Genomic DNA, 21104 nt, shown 5'->3' on the forward strand with positions numbered 1-21104 from the left:
CAGGGTCCACTGGACTTCAAAATGAAAGAGAAACACAAAGGATGGAACTGATAAGTGCGTCATGCTGTGATTATCTAGCATTATTATTATTGATACTTATATATAGCTCCTGTCCTTGGTCAGAGACCAAGCACTTAGCACTTTTCAAAGTCATTTGCAGAACAGGTGACCGTTTGGGTAGAACTGATTGAGAGCTTCCTTTGGGCGCTATCATTCATTCCTTTTAGTGAGGCTGGCCTCACCTCTGTGTGTGCATGGGCACTACACATACGTATAGAAGTGATGTATTTCTGAGATGTGCCTCAGCGTTAGCTACCTGAAAGTGAAACTGTGAGCACACAGTAAATTGGCCACTGATGACTTGCTGCTGTCTGACTAGTGTCACTCACTGAACAGGGATTTGGAATTGTAATACACTGCTGCTGACATATATATTTATTTGATATTTTTTAAATTAAAAAACCAACAAAAAACAAATTTACAAGACACTGTCCATTTCTTTTGAACAATTTTATTTAACAAGGTACAACTGAAAAATGGCATGAATGAAACAAACTTATGACATACAGGTTCATATTATACACGCATAAATGCACATTTGTTTGTCATCAAAACGTTTGGGTCACACAGGCTTTCACATTTGATGAGCCATGATTTTTTTCCCTTCCAAATCTTTCTACTCATGTCAGTCACACAAACTTTCAGTTTCACACTTATTGCATTTTTCCCCCTTCTCCCTTTTTGCTAGCAGAAACCGGCAGATTTTACCACATTCATGAAACACACAACCCTTGTGACAAACACAAACTCACAAACCTCTATAAAAAAGAAAAACAGTCAAACATAGCCACATCGAGTTAAACTGATCGATACTAGTTAACTGCCCACAGTTGGTAATATAAGAAATACACAGAAATACAGTCTATCTGGTGTCAAGTTCAACTGGTTTTGTAATATATTAATAAAACTGAAGGCAATACCTCTTGCAGTTAAGACAAGCAATAGATCATATGCATTTGCAGAGAAAAAAACAAAACAAAAACATAAAAACTCGTGGTAATTTAGAAACAGGGAAGATCAGTTTTCTGCCTTCCTTCCAAACCAGTCACCTTCAAAAGGTCTAAGGGTAGGGTGGTGCTTTAGCGGGAGTTGCAAATGTGAATGAGCTTTGAAACATACTGAATAATGAACTCTGAAACATACTGAACTCAGTCCCAACACAGTAGCTTGTTTAAAGTAAAACCCTAATAAAAATAAATGCACAAACAGGACATCAAAGATATTTGAGTAAAAAAACAAAAAAACCCAGAAAAAAAACCAAAACACCCAAAAATCAATCTTGCTATGCCCACACCCAGAATTGATCTTGCAGTCTCTTTATTTCCTTGAGCTTTCATCTCCCAGACAATAAGATTTACCTTTCTTCACACTTCTTTGAGCAACAGCCAATGAACATGATCAGTCGATGGTTGCACCTCTTAGAAATTTCCACCAACTGCATTTCTGTAAGAAATAGATCCAGTCCAATTTTGCCTACAACCTGACAGATGTCAAAGCTGGTCAAACAACTTTTGAGACTGGTTGAATAAGTGGGTGTATAGATAGATGTATGTTGTATGGCAAGTATAAAATTACTCATCTGGAAAAGAAGGTGAAGGGATTAATCCTGGTCCACAAGGCGAATCCAACACAAAAGCCTTTTACCGACAAACACTATATACTCCCTCTTCAACAGAAATCCCCCACACTTCTATTCCCTTTGAAAGCTCCCTCCACCCATCCCCCCTTTGACAGACTTATAAAGATGAAAGGATGTGTGTCAAGTTGCTGAAACAAAGACATAGACAAATGGTGAAGCTTTTTTTATTTTTATTTTTTTTATATCAAACAAATGGAGAATAGAAAAAAAAAGGCTTAGATAGAATGCAAACAGGATGGAATTGAATAGTTTTATAATCTGACACTTAATGTACATTGGTACTTGAATGCATGTCTGTGATTGTTAATGCCACAAGCTCCGTGTCAGGAAAGGTTTGAGTGTCAGCCTTCAAAACACGGAAATGTGGCATGATTCAGTGACCAACTGCTTAAAATATATGACAAAGAGTATCAGTACAGAATGCCTCACAGACTGTCAAAACATTGATAAATTATCACCTCCTTCAAACATAGTGTCTGCTCTCTTATATGCAGTGATTTCAAAATCTTCTCTCTCCACAGCTGTCATGGCTTATTGACACAGATAATATTATACATATATGCGAAACATACAACCTTCAAGCTTTGAAAAATAAGAACTTCTTCAGTGGCGCTGTTATTGTAGCAAAATGAATACTTGCTGCACTCTATACTGTCCACATCAATATGCCCCCTTAGAATATAGAAGGGCAAGTAGAAAGACAATACCAGGAACATCAAACTGTGACAAGCAACTTCTGTACAAAGACATATCACATTCAGCTTTTGGCAGCCATATTGATGACAATCTACAGCAACAAAACGAAACAACAAAGATGATCTGTTCCCAATACTGCAATGGAAAATGGTCCACCGAAGCATACAGAAGCAGTAATTCAGCTTCCTTTCTTTTTGTAAGAGCGTATCAACATCAGAAACCCACACACACATAGAGAATCCCTACACAAGCAAACACTTCTGTCACTGCTCTGCATACATGCATACCGTTCATATACACACATTTAGTTAGTGTGTCATTTTACATAACATAAACCAAAGCCTGTGACAAAGTCAGAAACAGTTGATGAAAAAATGTTAATCCACAGATGGCCTGATTAAAAGCTGATTTGCAAGGAAGTTTTACTTTCAAAGACAGTCATTCCGTATCTCAACATGTGACTATCCTGTGAACTACCTGTAAAAATATTAATGAATTTCACCTTTTTCTTTTATTTCCCAGGATGCCACAAGCAGCGCATGTTCCAGATGATAATCTCAACATTTCAAGATGTTATGGTTATCTTGCAACTGTCAAATTTCTTCAAACATGATCACAAGATTACATTTCTAACAAATGTAAAATGATTCATGACTTTATTTGAACCTTGATTAGTACATGTGAAGTGTGGCAAGCAGCAACAGTGACAAAAATACACATATGTGTGTGTATATCTATGTCAGATCATACAATGGCATTCTATCATACAATACATTAACAAATGACTAGCCAATTCACATCAATCTATTACTTAACAAGGCAAATCTTATGCACACTGTCCACATAGTTTCTAAGAAGTACAACCACATGAAATCAAAATTACAAAGCATAATGCTGAGACTCTAAGAAAATACAATATTGCCTCCTATGTCAGCACTCTGTGTGTTACAGCATTACTGTAAGCTGCAGTCTTTAAGGTCCTGCAGCATAAAGAGTACACTCCCTTGAATGTTAAATTTAGTTGTGACGTTCCAGCTACATGCATCCAATAATAATAAACTGCAAAGTATTCAATTGTTTAATTTGCCCTGGGTCTTTTTTTCCCCAAAGCAAATATGACATTTTCAAATCAGTGTGAACCAGTCTGGGCCAAGTAACAAGGACAATATGTGGTCTGCCCTCAGTCTGGGATGCACATGTGTTTTGATGAAAGACTGAAGTGTGTCAGTGATGCTCAACACCCACCATTGTGAAACTGCAGTGAAACCAACAAGACAGCTATATTTCGTAACCATGCCAATAAATAATTTACACAGAATATGAAAATGAAATGAAAAATATTTAATCAAAATAAATCAAGAAAAACAACAACAAAACAAAACGCCAAAAATGACTACAACATGAAACAGTGTTATTACATTGACTCACCTAGTTTACACATGTGAGCCAAAAAGAGACATCCACTTCCCTGCCACCTATCAAGAAGCTAAATTACAGTAGAAATTTTGTCAAATGAGATCAAGTGTGTTGTCAAGTAGTGGAAGCACAATTACTTAAAAACTTTTCACAAATGTCATGTGAAACTAAAAGAATTAAAGAGACAGACTGAAACAGTCTGCTTTTGGATGTGAAAGCTGATAATGGCATTCAATAGAATCACTTTTAGGTATGGATATAGTGCTGGAGCTTAACAGCTGAATATCTTCAGCAATAGACTTGGTTTTGAAAACAAATGAATTACACCCTACAGCCTGACATTGAAGTGGATGTTGAAGTAATGAGCAGAAGAGGGAGCTGGGATCTTTGCATCTACTGGGGACGAATAAAGATGCAGAGGGGTTAAAAACAAGACAGGCAAAGCCAGTGTCGACTCTCAAGTTAAATCCACTACAGAAATAATTGTGTGTACAACCCTACTCATGCCCCCTGTTCCCTCCCCCCACCCAAAATAAAAACACACACATGCACAAAGCAAAAATTATAACAAAAATTCCAAACAATCTGGTTTGGTGTTCGTTAACAGTTTTTCATCACTTTCAGCGTGGAACCTAAGTGATATACCTATATACTCTTTGAAGACTATGAAGATTTGGAGAGAAGTGTGTTAACACTCACACATATAGAAAATGCCAGACCCAAACTTAAACAGTGTGCCGTCAAGCCATACCATCATGCTGCCTTACCAAGTCCCTCAACATACTTTCAGCATAACTGCATGCTAAAAAACATTTCTCTTAAACAGCTAAGAAATTCTTGTGGACGGATTTTATTTTATTTTATTTTATTTTTAAACACACACACCTTTCCTGTTGATCTGACTCATTCCCTCTTGCTTAAAAAAACAAAACAAAAACAAAAACAAAAAAAAAGAGAAAAAAAGAAAAGTGTAAAACCAAACAAAGAAAAAACCACCACCCAAAACATTAACAAATCATTATAATCACCAAACAAAATCACAACCACAGCAAAGGAACACAGCCCATCAGCTACCATGGCAAAGTGATTGGCGTTGTGGACTGATGACTGTGAGGACATTGGTTTGAACCCCATCAGTGGTGGATTTTTTACTGGCCCATGCGCTATGGGCTCCGATGGAGAGACAGGACCACAAACTTGACGGTCATAACTCATCCTCTTTACAGATACGTCTTTAGGAGTGTTGCTCAAATTGCCTGATCTCCTGACCAACACTGCAGGTGTCTGCGTCTCTCAGCCTGGTTGACACCAGCATGTGTTATGATGGTACAGCCATGTCAAGTTGTTCCAAAGCTAAAAAGACCCAAATGGCAGCATCTTCATCACCCCTGTATTCATTCATCATCTATGAAATACAGAAAACAAAATTAATGTTCTTGGGGAAAAAAACTCACCCCCCCCCACCTCCCCCCACAAAAACCCAGAAACCAAGCTCCTTCAAACATGAAGCAAGCATTGAAGCTGTTTTTTTGCGTTTCATGGTGCACTGAAAACTCATAGTTTTCAGCCAACAATATACATCCTGCACACACACTTTAAAATTCAAATGCAAGTACAATCCACGCCTTTTAACCAAGACACCAACAGTAAGCAAATGCTTTATAAAGTAGACTGTTTGAACAAAGAACGTTTTCGACACAAAGCAGAAGGATAAATGCTTGCAGACTGAAAATCCATTTTCCAGAGATCATGATTTAAAATGACATTAAATAACAACAACATTCAACAGTAGAAAGTATAAAGGATTCTACAATTATACATTTACAGCAACAAAAAACAACGTTCTGAAAAAATAAAATCAATACTGGCCCAGTCTCATTCAACCAGGTCACCTCTTACCCCATATCCATCTCTGACTGTGACAGACCTTTCTCTCAGTGTGTTGGAAACCTTGGGATCTTCTTTGAGGAACCACTCTGCACAATCAAATACTTACACCACACTCTGTTCTGTCAGTTATGTAGGCTAGGCAAAATTTGCTTCTTCCTTTCCACTGTTACTGCCATCAAACTCACTGTCTCCTTCATACTATCTGGATTAGACTAATGTAAATCTCTCTTAGCTGGTTGTCCTTGATAAACTAAGTAAACTTCAATGCATTCAGAATCATGCAGCCCGACTCCTGCCCTGTAAACCCAGGCACAAAGTTGCAACATCACTGCTTAGAACAATTTACTGGCTCCTTGTGAAGATGTGAATTCAATACAAAATTCCTTGTCTATTATATATATATACCCATCCTTCTACACATTTAGGTTCTAACAAATCCACAAAAATGCTCTAAGATTCATTTCACTGAAAAACTATGTCCCTCTCTCTCTGCACTCACTCTTCCAGACATTTATACAAACACAAACATTTTACTCTGAAGGAACTCAAGCAACTGTCCCTTTCTTTCGTTAAAAATAACTTTCCAAAATACCTCTCTTTTCATAAAACGCCAGATGCTACCCTGATTTTGGCTTCAAACAAAACTAATTTGAAACCATACAATAAAAAAGGTAACAACTCAAAAAAACAATGAAAATGTAGTCTGACTACAACAGGAATGACAATAAATCGTTTGACATGTTCAAGCCATGATTCCCATTGTTTTTGAAAACAGGGCAGAAAAAGCTTATTTTTTCATGAAACTTCTCTTTGTGATTAAAGGTCCCATAGCCTTGTACAAATGAAGGGGCAGTGAAATCACGTTCACTGACCTCAGCAACGGATGGCGGGGCCCTGTCCTCTGCTCTATTCTTTCCCTAAGTCAGATACCCATTCACATCAGGGTGGAGTGAGGAAAAGGAAATTTTCTATCTAAAATTACGTTTAAATAACATACTTACCGTGACCCAACTAGTGCAGACTCCGGCAGGGGTCTGACATTCCTGCCTGTGCAAACTACTATCCGCCTATGCGGAGAAAACGAAACTACGGCCGATAACCTCCCGGAAGTAGGTAACCTCCCCTTTGTCCTGCTGGTTAGAGCCCTCTTTTGACGGCAGCCATTATGACTCCTGTTCCTGTGCTCTCCATACAGCTAAGTTTTTTTTCGTATTTTCTGTCTGCCAATCTCAAGAGCACATGACCGTGCAGAAACGGAGCCTCAAACCCTAATCACTGGTGAACACTGGATCAGAAATCTAATACCTAACTGATTCTACCATGGCACCTCCCTGTCCCCCAAGTGATAATACATACATATCTCAATAAAAAAAAAAACACACATAAAAGATGACTACAACCTGATTCTGTAAGCTGCATATTAATATCAAGAATCAGTCTGAACACTTCTGTGGGTGATATGTACAGCTAGGATTAACTTCATAACTGATTAATTATGGGCCATTCCTCCCCAGCCAATGATCGACTGATGGACAACAGACCTGTCAGTGATCTCCGTCAGGATTAAAGATAGCTGTAAATCTTAACAACTGCAAGAACTGAAACGGTTATTTCATGCACAAAATAAAACCACTTTATTGTGGTAAATGGAATACCTCTTTGATGGCAATTACTCAGCCATAATCACTTTTATCTTGACTACATCAACAGGCAATGCCCCAACACACTGGAAAATCATAATGAAGCTTGGTGCATATCAAGAACTATACCTATTCTAAGGATGTGTGCGCAGAAGTGTGTTGCATACTAAAAAATAAAAGAAAAAAAGAAAAAAGAAAAAGAAAGCAACATACAACATGGTGAGAAACACTGAAGATTACCAAAGGGTGTTAACCATTGAAGCAAAATTATTCTCAGGCCAAGTGTTGCCCTTTGCTGGACACCAGACGGAAAAGCTTGCAAGAAAGACCAAGGGAGACATGGCGTAGAACAGCTGAAAAAGAAATGAAGAACAGCCATACCTGGAGGAAGCTAGCTATAACAGCACACGGCAGGCAGCTGTAGAATCTCTATGGTAGCAGACTTATGTGCCACAGGGCACAGAGAAGATTAAGTGAGTTAGTTCTCAGGCTGGGTCAAAGCATGGCAAAAACCTCTGCAAAGTTACACACTGACGTCCACACAGACATGTCTAGCTGAACTTGTCACTCTCTCACTGAGTTGATATCGATCATGAAATATGTAACAACACTGTGCAAATCAAACCAACCAGTTCAAACATAAATAGGAAGACCAAATAGTTGCAGGCCATTATTCTAAAACTCCTAATACATCTGCTCAATGTACTCACCAATAGCTGTACAAACTGTGACAAACATTGCACAAATGTGCTTGTAACTTGGTGTAAAAAAAACAAAAAAAACAAAAAAAAAAAAACGGAACAAAAAACTGTACACAACTTGTTCCCATCATCATGTATTCAGCACCTTGACGCAAACTACACTGTTCCTATATACACACAATAAAATCCGTGGAAGTAAAAAAATTTTTCCTAAGTACACAGGTGACGTTGAAGCTGGCTGGCTACTCTACTCAGCAGATCATACAAGGCATCACAGAGCATGTAATGTCTGAAAACATGTATTGGAAGTTTCTCTCCAAAACTGTGCACAAGGAAACAATGTCAGGACAGAACAGCACGAGACCCCCCATGACCTCGTCCCATGAAGCCGTCTAGACTGTAAGAGCGATGCATCCGAGACTTCTGCCAGAACTTCATCTTGTCGTCACAAATCCTGGACATGGCCTGAAACACAAGAACATAGACTGATATGTGTGTGTGTGTGTGTGTGTGTGTGTGTGTGTGTGTGTGTGTGTGTGTAGTGTGTAAGAGTGTGTGTGAGCGTATGTATAGTGTATGTATAGTGTGTGTTTTGTGTGTGTGTGTGAAAGAGTGTGCATCATGTGTAAATGTGTGTGTATTTGTGTGGGGGTGCATGTGCATTTATGTGCACATATGTATCATTTTCTGTTCATGTAACATTTTTTTCCATTCTTGTACATGAGATACTGGATATTACTATTTTTACATTTAAAAAGAAATTTCAATTCTTTCAAGGAAAGAGGGATGCAAGTCCACGATTTCTCACAATCCCATGATTTCTGTCACTTTGAGAGAAATCGGGGATTGCAAGAAATCGTGGAAGTGAGACAAATCATGGGATTGTAAGAAATTGTGGCCGTTCCCCTCCTATCTTTCTCTCAATTGCGAGAAATCATGGAGGGCGCCCCCATGATTTCTTGCAATCCCACGATTCTCTCAAAGTGAGAGAAATCATGGGACTGCGAGAAATGTGGGCTTACAGGGGATGAGGGGTGGGACGGGTTTGACAGAATCCATGAAAGAGAGATAAAAAGGAAAGAGGTTTGCAAAAGCAAACATGAAGTACATTGATCTTTGTTGCAAAACAGAATGTTTTCAAACCACTGTTCAACAACAACAACAAAAATAAAAAGACTCTCACTAATTGGATTTCATATTTGCTGGTCTCACTCTGTTTTCACCAGATGGAATACAGTCCTTGCTAGATAATTTTTCAAAAGTACACACATACACACACACAAGTAGATGCAGAAAGGGACACAGAAACTGGCAACACAGCTCAACAGTTTATTTCATTCAGGTCTATTTCCTCAACTGTGCATGAAAAAGCCATGAATGCAGATGTTCTCCTTCCCACAGAACTATTCTCCAAAGAGAAACGATAGTATATATTGTGTTGCATTGCATTGCACTGGACTGTATTGTTTTTTTAATATTCTATTAGTTTTAGTCACAACAGATACATTTCTCTGTGTGAAATTTCCACTGCTCTACAACACTGCAGCGCCATTTCCCCTCCTTTTTTCTGTCTGCCAGTGTATTCGTTTTCTAATATCAATGTTGATTTTTCTATAAACAACATTTTTCCTGGGTCAACTCTTTTGTTGCTGTGGGTTCTTTACAGGCATCTAAGAGCATGCAACACACAGGACCTTGGTTTATCATTTCATCCGAATGACTTGCACCCAGACCACCACCACTCAAGATCTAGAGGAGGGAAAGTAAATTCTGGCAACTGTGGGATTTGATCTTGCATGTTCAGATTCTTTTGCTTCCTATGTGGCCGCATTACCACCAGGCCACCACTTTGTGTCCTACCTCCAGTTTCAGAGCCCTGTCTTTGCTGAGTGGCTGTGAGGGGATGATGAGGTCATGGGCATCGGCCAGTGAGCGCAGGTGGAAGTAGTACTTGGCGTACACACTGGAGGGCACGTTGATGTTGAACTGCAGCAGTTCCAACACCTGTCGCTCTAGCTCATTCCTGAAAACAAATCAACCTAACTGTTTATCAACGTAAATTTTGAAAAAAAATGATGTCGCCCAAGTAAAATCATAAAACTTACGTCTGTGAAGATCTTTCTATACAAGTCTCCACATTCACCCTTGTGATATTTAGGTTTGTTCAGTGTCCAGAAAATTCAAGTTTTTCTTGGGCATTTTATTTTCCCATAGTTTTCCAACAGAAGGAAATCTCTAAAATACACCATGATCAAGGTATATATATATATATCCATACAGTGAAATGCATATAAAAAATCCTAGGCAGATGTGTACAATCACACCAAAATCACCTACAGACCATTAATGCTTCTTGAATTCCTTATCATTGTTGAAGATGACAGGTTTTCAATCTTCTGGTCATCAAAGACCTTTACAAGAATCTTACACAGCTGAACGAAACAGCTGACACAACAGAAACAACAACAGTACCAGCTTGACAAAACATAACATATTTTCAAAAAACCCCAACTGCCATCTATTAAAAAAACAAAACAATTAAAAGTAAAGACAGAAACAGATTTTTATATGCCTCAGTTGCATGTAAGTCCACAGAGCACTGTTTTGTTCTGTGTTTCTTTTTTTATTTTTTAGAAACAAACTGATGATACATACATATCATCCACCTGGATGTCTTTCAGTATCTGGCAAAAATCAACGTTCCACACGGCTTGATCGTCCCACACTTTGGAAGCCAGAATGATAGCTCCAAGCACTAGACGTTTCCAGTTACTGGGGTCAATATCAATCTCTGCGTAGGTCAGCAGTCGTTCCAGATACACCTGATGCACAATGCAAGCTGTGGTTATCATCACACCTGATCATGAAATCCAGTGACTGTATCATCATTATAATGAACTTGGTTATCTATGAAAACAATGTGAATGTGATAACAAAAATTTCAAAGAAAAAAAATTAAAAACAAAAATCTGAACTTCAGTCATTCTTCTGGTGATGTAGTGAGTTGTAAACTTTATCTTGCTTTCTTCCTCAGATATCTTAGTAAGCCATTTTCATTCAGAAATAGAAGCTAAATAAAGAAGTTAGAGCTCAAAACCTTTCCTTCCTATAATACAATTAACAATATTCCATAAGATGTATGCCAGTAAAAAAAAAAAAGTTCTAAAAATAAAACTCATGGAAAAAGGTATCGTTTGGCTTGATAAAAACATACAGATGCTCAATACTGGATTTCGTAAGTCTCCTTTGAGAATGGTTTATTGAAATAAGTTTAATTCTACCAAAAGTATTTTGCCGAATAAATATAATCTAACATATACATAAAATAAAAAAAAAGAAAAAAAGAAGGAGACCAAGAAAATAATCTCTTAACTTTCATTCTTTTGCCCGTCAACTTAAATCAGTACATCTTCTCCCAATCAAATCTGCCAATGAAATGATTCAGACCAAAGTTGTCAATGATTTATCAAAATTAATGGCACTGGGATCTGCCTCTGAAACATTCAGATACCTACAATCACATGCATTTCACACACTGGAACCACATTTTTTAGCAGGTTTATTTCCATCAGATATATTTTGCTGTGCAATGCTCGGTCCAAATCATTTTCTCTTAGCTTTTGAATTTGATTTTACTGTATGCAATTTCACTTTTTTGGTATCATTTCAAGGGAAAAAACATACACATTAACTGATTAAAGCAAAAAAGTAAACACTAATCACCATGACTTACCAAGGTAACAATGGCACATTCTGCAGTCAGCTGAGCTGCACTGAAGAGGTTTCTAACAAACCGATAGATGATCTTGTGTTCTGGATCCCTCCTGTTATAGTCCTCAGGCACTGGTTCCTTCTACAATGAGAAATAAATTCAGAAATTCAGAAACAAGAGTATGACAGAAACGATATGCTGCAAGTCAGGATAAACGGAGGTGTAAAATTACACTTATGTAAACTGGTGGTTGCCTAATTTTTTCAACAAAAAAGCTATCATTCAAAATCTATAAATGAATTTTCTCTTCTTCACCATCAACACGTCTGGGTAATTCCACAGGTGTGACAAAGCAGTGGTTCACTGAGAGAATATATATAAAATATATCAATTTTTAACTTTCAAGATATGAATCTGTGACAAGACAAAGATACATACATCTAGAAACACAGAAAGTGAGACAGAGAGATAAACAGACACACAGATAAACAAACATATACGCATGCAGACAGAACAAGTTGACAGAACAAACAGATAACTACAGCTGACTATGGATGACATCAGTACAAGTTATGGCAAATGTACTAATGACAGGCAATAGAGTGTTGAAAGGTGGGTCCAGAAAGATCTAGTATTTCTAACATCATTATAAATTGAAATATCTTGTAATATTCTGTTCATTCACAATGAATGTGAAGCCACTGTAATCCTACATTTTCTTAGCACAAGCACACATACTTGTTCAGATATTCTAGACATTTGATTGCAATTAAATGTATTTAACAATGAGAGCTCAATAACAACTTACAGACAATGGATGAAGTTTTTCATCAAAGATATCCAAAATATGACGATCAATGTGGTTGTTTCTTCCAGCTGAGCGATCCCTGTTTCGTATGTGAAAATAGATGGCAAGTGCAACAGTTTTGATCGTGTTCTTCAGGTTAGGTTGTGACACTGTTGAGTCATCAATAAGGATGGTTGAACAGGAGCTGAACTTTTTCAGCTGACCAAATTCATCAACCTGCAAAACAAAAACACACAATTTTCATGTCTGAGAGTGAGATGAAACAAACTCAGCAAAATACCTATGGTCAAACAGGCCAGCTTTTCATTAAAGTTTCAATGAGGATAAAACTAGAAAGTATAAGAACAACTTCATATTCAAAAACTGATCATGCACAAGCACACACGTTTAGTTTAGTTTAAAATCAGAATCAAAATATGTCTGATTATGTGAATATGTCTCTACCATACCAGAAATAAAATGGAAGGCCATAACTTACATTCAGTAATGAAATGGAAGGCCATAACTTACATTCAGTAAGCATGGACATGGCCACTGTTAGTTTCATAAGGATTAAGGGGATATCGAACATGGTCAGTTTTCAGGCTGGGTGTCTAAAAGGGCACAAATCCACTCTCTCTCTACACATGCACACCAACAAATAAAAGCTCAGTACTAATATCATTATGTCAGAGGCACAGCAGTATCTATCATCTGTGGATGTATTTTGCAGTCATCTGATGTGAAATGCACTTACCAGTAATGAATTAATCACCAAATTGTATTCCATATTATTTTTATCTCTAACATTGAACTAAAGACTAAAAGAGTGCATGATAAAGACTCATTCTGATAGCAGTGTTCAATCTTAATTCTTATTCAGGAGAAAGAATTATATTTCTTTCTTTTTTTTTTTTTTTTTTTTTTACACATTTCCTCTTTCCTTTTTTTTTGTCAATGATACATCTTTGTTCAGAACAATTTAAAGCATTTCCCCTCTAGTAATGTGATACATATACATATACATCTGATATATATACAGTTTGCACATTCATCAATCAAAATAATGCTTACAAATTGAGGATGCCCTTCTGGAGACATGATCATCTGACTTCTCCGCCGCATCTTGTTATCTAGATACACAACAGAAATTGAATATGTAGAACATGTTAACTGGACCACTATAAAAACAAACAAAAAAAAAAACTTTGAAAGGATCTGCTTCTGATCAGTCACTGGTCACTGACAAATTCTACATGAAAAGACACGAGAATCAGGTGACTGACTGTGCAGTTTTACCTTTATACACATACATGTACGAAGAATTAGCTGACCTGAATCTTATTCCAATTTCTTTTGACTGTTTCATTCCAAAAGATTTTCCTTTTTTTTTTAATTACCAAATATTCATTAATTCAGACATTTTGCTATCACAAGTTTCATGCTTTTCATCTAGCATGATTACACAAAATCTATCTTTTCATGTAATTTTAGGTTTACCATTAGCAGGAATAATAACATAACACAAATAGAGGGATTATGAGATTTGTAATGGTACAGTATTATTCATGACTTGGTGGTGGTTGTTTTTTGCTGTTGTTTTTTTAATTACATAACAAACCATAGTAAATGTACTCCAACCTTCTATTCACATGTAAGTTATAATGCAGCTTCAAAGGACAATTAACTGTGACAAAAAAAGAGCAATACAACAACACCTACAAAAGATTCTATCATACTAAGAAGTGATGACAAGAGCACTTACTCCTTTGTATTTCACTCTCAGATCTTGCTGAAAATAATGGTTTGGCAACCGGGTTGTTTGAGGGATCAAAATCCATGTCTGAAAAGCGAAACCAAGGAACGACATGAATGAAAAATCTTTATTTTCAATCATCACTCACCTTCTTAAAAAAAATCGACATATGAGCACATTTTAATCATCAAATCACACTCACAGCCCTGTAAATTCATTCTGCTATAGTGTATAGAAGAAAAGAGAAAAGGGAGTTCACAGCAAAAGAGAGTGAGCCAGAGAGAGGGTTGAAAGGGTGGGAGGGCTTGAGTTGGAATGGTTGATGTGTCTTTACTTCACTAACAGTGCTTGTATACTGGTTTAGCCCTGCAGAAAATTTTGCACGTAAATAATACACTGGAAACATCAAAGCACATGCTTTTTTTCTGCATTTGTGGGATACACCTCCCATCTTCACAGGTAGACATGGGTGGTGGGGTAGAGATGGCAATTAAAGTGATTTGTTCACATGTGATGTATCATTTATGTATTGTGATTATTTGTATGCAACAATTAGTACAGAAACATATTGTTTCCTTCTGATTTCTCTTCTGATTCACAGAAAAGACAGATGCATGTGTTTGTGTTTGTGTGTGTGTGTGTGTGTGTGTGTGTGCATAAATCATATTAGACAAAACAACATTTTATATAATTTCTAGATTGAAAGAGAATGAATGCATCAGAGACAAAACGAATGAGAGAGAGAGAGAGAGAGAGAGAGAGAGAGAGAGAGAGAGAGACAGACAGACAGAGAGACAGAGAGAGAGAGAAGGTGGAAGAATGTCATGTGTTATGTAAGCATGTGTACACAACTGTGTGCATACATGTATACATATGAAATAGGAATCCATGTGCATATGAGTGTGTGCTTATACATGTGTAACTGTCAGCAGGTCTGTATGTGTACTGATATATGTTCATGTATGGACACACACATATACACATCTAGCAAATAATATATCATGACACACTTCCCAATATTTTTAATCTTATTACCTTCAGGTTCACGCTCACTGATGTGCTGAGGAACAGAGAGCGAGCCAATGCTGTGCTGAGACTGCTGCATCTCCCCATGGTGTTGTGCAGTCTGCTGGCCATCCTCCTCTTGAAGTTGCTGTGGCGTCTGATAGTGATAGGTGTCCTGTTTCTTTTTACTGCCCCGGTTCTTTGGACTTTGATAAATGCAACATGACTGACTGTTCCCCATCTTGAAGTATAAGATATCACCTTAGATTAAAAGTGAATGGGTGATTTTTTCTTCCATGTGACACAGCAGCTGTTTGTGCACGACTGGTGTGTTTTGTTCAATGGTTAAATATACTTAAGTGGTGCAGCTAAACTATCCTGGCTCTTTTCTGTCTACAGCTGCTTTAACTGAATTTCTCCAGACACATTTTTAAGTGTCCTATCACTTAGTATCTAAACATGCCTGTGTCTCTTCACTCTGACTACCACTGGCAAATCTCACTGAATATTCCATCGCACACCAACCATCCACCACACTAATGACAGTGGTTATATCTTTTTGTTGTTGTTTCGTCAGTGTGTGGAATTGTTCAGACATGCATTCAGTTCACTCGTACTCGTAAAACGTCGCACAGTTCTGTTCCATTTCTTCCAGCATAACACATTTGAGCTTCAAAGATAGTTATTAAGATAAATCATTATTACTTTAAAAAGTTATTTGCTATTTCCAGACTGTCCTGTGCAGAAGTTTCGTCTGAACAAAGACTAAAAAAAGCCTTCAAGTGGTGGTTATTTCTGGATAAAGTTTGCGTCTAAAAAGCAATCGGTAGGGGAAAATACCGAGAAAAATGTGTATCAATGCTTTCAATTTACCTTGCTGAAAAATTACCCTTCTAACAGATTTCACAAACAATGAACTCAGTCCGAAAGACAATTAGGCATGTCTCGAATCATAGCAGACACCATTTCTCGTATCAGACTGCCTTGGCCCGGTCAGAAAACGGAAGTGCTGAAGAAATAATCTGTGAAATTTGTTTTCATTGGCTGAGGGGGAAAAAAAAAGAAGTTAAAGTGCCTGTTTTTTCCGGCCGGGTGTCCCGCGAAAGTTCGTCTGCTGTAAGCAGCTGTTGAGATCAGTACGATGCGTTCACAACGTCGAAGTGGCAGAAAGTAAGAAAATGACATGAACAGTTAATTGGCATTTTTCTTCTTCCCCTTTTGATAAGTGTTTTTGATAAAGATGTGTGCGTTTAATGCAGTTGACAAATATATACAGTTTTCTTTCCGTAACTGAACTTGAACCATCCCGTTCCCACTGGTGCTCACTGTCTGGGCACTTGAATGTTATATTTGATAAAAAAAAAAAAAAAAAAAAAAAAAAAAAAAGAGAAAAAAAAAAAAGAAAAGAAAAGAAAAAAGAGACAGAAATATAATTGAGCACAAAATACACCAGTTTTCAAGATTTAATATAAACTGGACTGACCGCGTGATTTTGTACACATTATGATACCACACGAAAACATGTTGACAAACTTTTCAGTGTTTTTATTTGTATTAAGCACAATGCGAAAGTGGGCTTTTTTTCACATTTCTTCCCCTCTACTCTTCTGTGTGACTGGCGTCTTGGTTGTGAACACTACTCATTCCGTCACGTGGGAAATAATGTGGATATTGCCAGAATATGTTGGTACTAGACTCAAAATAAATGTTTTTAATTTGTTCCACTCCGACCCCACTGAGCATCTTGAGCAGGCCGATTCTATGTGGATAAGCCACCAGTACAAAAAAGAGAGTCTTCTGGATAAGCCACCAGTTAAAAAAAAAAAGTGAGTAGCTCCACATCCTGAGTTTGCATTCAGAAGGATATGAGTTCGAAGCACAGACATTTAAGAAAAACAAGTTTATCCAGACGCAGACTTAAGACATGTCTTGTTTTTGGTTGCAAAGTATATGTTTTGGTTGCAAAGTATGTGAATCCCAGGAGTGGCTGTTGGAGTAATGCCACTCGAATGGTGCTGACACTAGGGCAGCAAAAGTATATAAATAAAGTGTAATATGAACTGTATGTTAGAAATGACAACTTCAGTTTGCAAAGATATTAAAATATTTTCTTATTGTGCATGTTCTTGAGTTTTGATAATGATCTGACTATAATTTACATTGCAGACCTGTTATTCCAGGTTTTAGACACGCAATGCAAATGTAACTTCAGTGCCATTTTTCCTTTGGAGATCTGACCATGTCTTCACTGGTGAAAATGCCTGTCTGTACCTTGGAACATTTATTTGTGGTGATTTCTTGATTTTGTTGCAGAAGAGGAGGGTGTGTAGTTTTTGTTTGTTTTTGGTTTCAGGTAAGTGCAAGACATTAGTATACCATTAATTGTTGTGACATCTTTTTGTGCCAGGAATCGAGGATAACAATGCAAAACGAGAGGAAGATGACAATTTGTCCTGCAACAACAGACTGTCAGGCCACATCTGGTGGCGTAACAATGAATGGACTAGATGAAGTTCCAGAAACACTGTCATTGCCTTCTGCTCGCTTGCCTGACAATGGAAAACATCCAGAGCGGCCTCCTGGCTTTGGGACAGCAATGTAGGTTTTCTGACAGTTTGAATGGAAAGATAAATGTGGTTTGTTTGCACACACACACACATGATCACACACACATGATCACACACACACACACACACACACACACACACACACACACACACACACACACACACACACACTCTGCCCCCCCTCATCCTCCTCCCCCTCTTCGCCTCCACCCCCACCCCTAACACACTCATACACACAGAGATATTCTCCTTGTCTGCTTGTCTCTTATTGTTTCTGACACAGTATGTCCACTTGAGTGAGGATTTCTTATTGTTATAAATTTCCATTCACTTATGGATGTGTGTGTGTGTGAGGTTTCATGGTGCACAACAGTTCTGTTGATTTCAATTGCATTAAATGAATGGTGCCAGCACCTGTTACTTTTTCAGTCAATGAATCGTATGTATTTTCTTGTCAAAGATGTACATATTTTAGTCATGTGTGTGGCATTTTGATGACACATAGATACATACTATACAAAAACAACTGTTCAATGTTTTTAGTTTGTTGTCGGGCAGACTTTTATTTTTGGTTCAGTATTGCCTGATAGTTTCGTCCTTTTTCCAAGCATACTCATACTGCCTGCTCACACTTCAGTTTTGATTTTGACAATGAAAGTGATGTTTCTAATTTATGAATTTTAAGTTTCTGGATACAAACAGTGGTTTAAAAACTGTTTTGTTTTCCATTACCTATCTGTGGTTGAATGACATAATTTAATTTGATATGCTTTGACGCATGTTTTGACTATTTTTGTTCAAATTATTGTTACTTTATGTGCAGAGACCATCTGGACAAGACAAGACACATCACTGAGAACAGGGATTCATCTGTGGATTTGAAAAAGGATTCTGACCTCACTAGTTTGACTGTTGATACAAATTACTGGAACTGGAATGGAGATCATCCACTGCGGTAAAAGACAGAACATTCTGGCTTGGGTTTTTGTTTTGTTTTTTGTCCTGTTTTCCTTTCACATTTGTATTCATTTATGTGATCACGTACTTCCAGTCTTTCCATCAAACTGGCTTCAGTGCATATGTATTGCTACGGTGGAAATGATGAACAGTCCTGGATGGGTTAACCTGGCTATCATGCTGGACTGCTGACAAACAGTTATCACTGGTCATGTGCAGAAGACAGAACTTCCATTTTATCTGTGGAATATGATAGATGTCATAGTTACCAGCTCAGGTACTTTTAAGAGGTGATTGATACATATGTTAATATATTGCTCTGTGAATTTCCTTCCGCAGGCAATCATGTTTTGTTTCATTTGTGAAATAAATACCACTGATTATGTTTCAGATTTGAAAACTTTGGCATGTCCTGTTACATGAATTCAGTTCTTCAGTCACTGTTATGTCTGAAAACATTCACAGCGGATCTTCTCAAGGTACATAAATGCCACCAGACGACTGTCAGCCAGGAGTCCTTGACAGTGTATGTTTTTTGTAAGTTTTTAAATCCTTAGTGAATGCATGCACTAAGTCTTTGTTGGCATGTATTTGTAGGAAAGTTTGCATGCATACATGCATCACATGCTCATGAATACATGCACACGTCCATGTACTTATTGATAATAGTGCACTTGTATGGTGCTTTTAAACATCTGAAAGTGATCTTCATTGACACGTCAGTCATACACAGACCACAGAAGAGCATGCACACAAACCTGGGACTATGTTTTTACTTTTTGTTTTTCTCTTTTCAGAAGAGTTCAACCCAAGGACACTTCCTTGAGCCTCAAGTGATTTGTATTTTCAGACACACTTACGAATTAGTGAGGTAGCCACGAGAACCAAGAACTAATTCTTGAGTTTCGGTGTTTATCCTGAGACACAGTATTAAGAGAACCACCATTGTTACATATGGAATACAGGACTGATTTCATGGTATGACTGTGTGGCAGGACGATCACAGAGCTGATCATGAAGAGGCAGCAGCAGCATGAAGTGGTGTCTCTAAGAGACTTGAGCCCCATGCTGAAGCAAGTTCTGAGGGCAGTGTCCACCCCGGGCAAGATCTTCACCCACTACGTGCAGCAGGTAACAGATACTGATGACAATACAGCAGAATTTGAACATTGACTTAATGGTTTTATTCTAATGCAGCGGAATCAGCATCTCTTCCATATGCACTTGAAAAGGAAACAAAAAATAAACCATGCATGCATTCATACATGTGCACAATCACAACAAAAAACAGACCACTTGCCACACAGAAATCGCACACACTGTACAGGAAACACGAACGCATGCACAACACAACAGAAAACAGACAAAATGCAACACACCAAACACACATACACACACAACCTTTTTTTTGTGTGTGTTTCCAGGATGCCCATGAATTTCTGAACTGTGTGCTTGAGAAGTTGAATGAGGAAGCCAAACAACTGGACAAGGAGGCTGAAGGAAGAGAAGGAACTTGTGTCAAAACTGTGGAACATTCTGAAGGTTGCCAAGAAAAGGAAAGTATAGGAAGTGAAGTTCCACAGCTTGCAGATTCAGAGGAAAAGGAGGACATTTCAACTGATATGGACACAAGAGACCGCATATCAAAAAAAGCATTTCTGACTCCAGCTGAGAAGACTAGTATTTCTGAACAAGAAAGAAAACTTCCCAGTTCACAGAAATCAGATATCAAGACAGACACCATGCATACAGCAAGCGTCAAGATAGACGATAGTACAGGTCCTGAGCTGAGAGAGGCAGGGGGAAATGGTGAAATTGAATTATCAGACATGTCTTTTCAGAGTAGAAAAAGGATAGGCTCAGTCAGATCTGAGACAGGGGGAAATGGTGAAACTGAATTATCAGACATGTCTTTTCAGAGTAGAAAAAGGATAGGCTCAGTCAGATCTGAGACAGGGGTTAATGGTGAAATTGAATTATCAGACATGTCTTTTCAGAGTAGAAAAAGGATAGGCTCAGTCGGATCTGAGATAGGGGGAAATGGTGAAATGAAATTATCAGACATGTCTTTTCAGAGTAGAAAAAGGATAGGCTCAGTCGGATCTGAGATAGGGGGAAATGGTGAAATGAAATTATCAGACATGTCTTTTCAGAGTAGAAAAAGGATAGGCTCAGTTGTATCTGTTGATGTGAATCCCAGAAAAGTCCAGCGTAACGGTGGTGAAACTTGTCTGGAGAGTTCTTGGACATCCTCATCTCATAATCTTTTTGTTCCTGG

At 37.8% G+C, this 21104-nt stretch overlaps 2 protein-coding genes across 2 annotated transcripts; one reads left to right on the forward strand and one right to left on the reverse strand.

The window, feature by feature from the left end:
• Window positions 1-502: 502 nt before the first annotated feature.
• Window positions 503-16251, reverse strand: LOC143288442 (cyclin-Y-like protein 1). The gene is made up of 8 exons (XM_076596934.1): window positions 15333-16251; window positions 14307-14384; window positions 13616-13674; window positions 12563-12778; window positions 11776-11895; window positions 10698-10864; window positions 9903-10065; window positions 503-8507 (listed from the first exon to the last, which is right to left on the reverse strand). The coding sequence occupies exons 1-8, from the start codon at window positions 15541-15543 to the stop codon at window positions 8385-8387; spliced, it is 1137 nt and encodes a 378-aa protein (XP_076453049.1). The 5' UTR covers window positions 15544-16251; the 3' UTR covers window positions 503-8384.
• Window positions 16252-17768: 1517 nt separating this feature from the next.
• LOC143290195 (uncharacterized) lies at window positions 17769-20828 on the forward strand. Its single transcript, XM_076599550.1, has 6 exons — window positions 17769-17900; window positions 18693-18824; window positions 19218-19352; window positions 19822-19957; window positions 20251-20386; window positions 20824-20828. Exons 1-6 carry the CDS (start codon window positions 17797-17799, stop codon window positions 20826-20828), a joined length of 648 nt encoding a protein of 215 aa, XP_076455665.1. The 5' UTR covers window positions 17769-17796.
• Window positions 20829-21104: the final 276 nt, after the last annotated feature.

This window comes from Babylonia areolata, chromosome 1 (genome assembly GCF_041734735.1).
Source record: "Babylonia areolata isolate BAREFJ2019XMU chromosome 1, ASM4173473v1, whole genome shotgun sequence".
NCBI classification, from domain to species: Eukaryota; Metazoa; Mollusca; class Gastropoda; order Neogastropoda; family Buccinidae; genus Babylonia; species Babylonia areolata.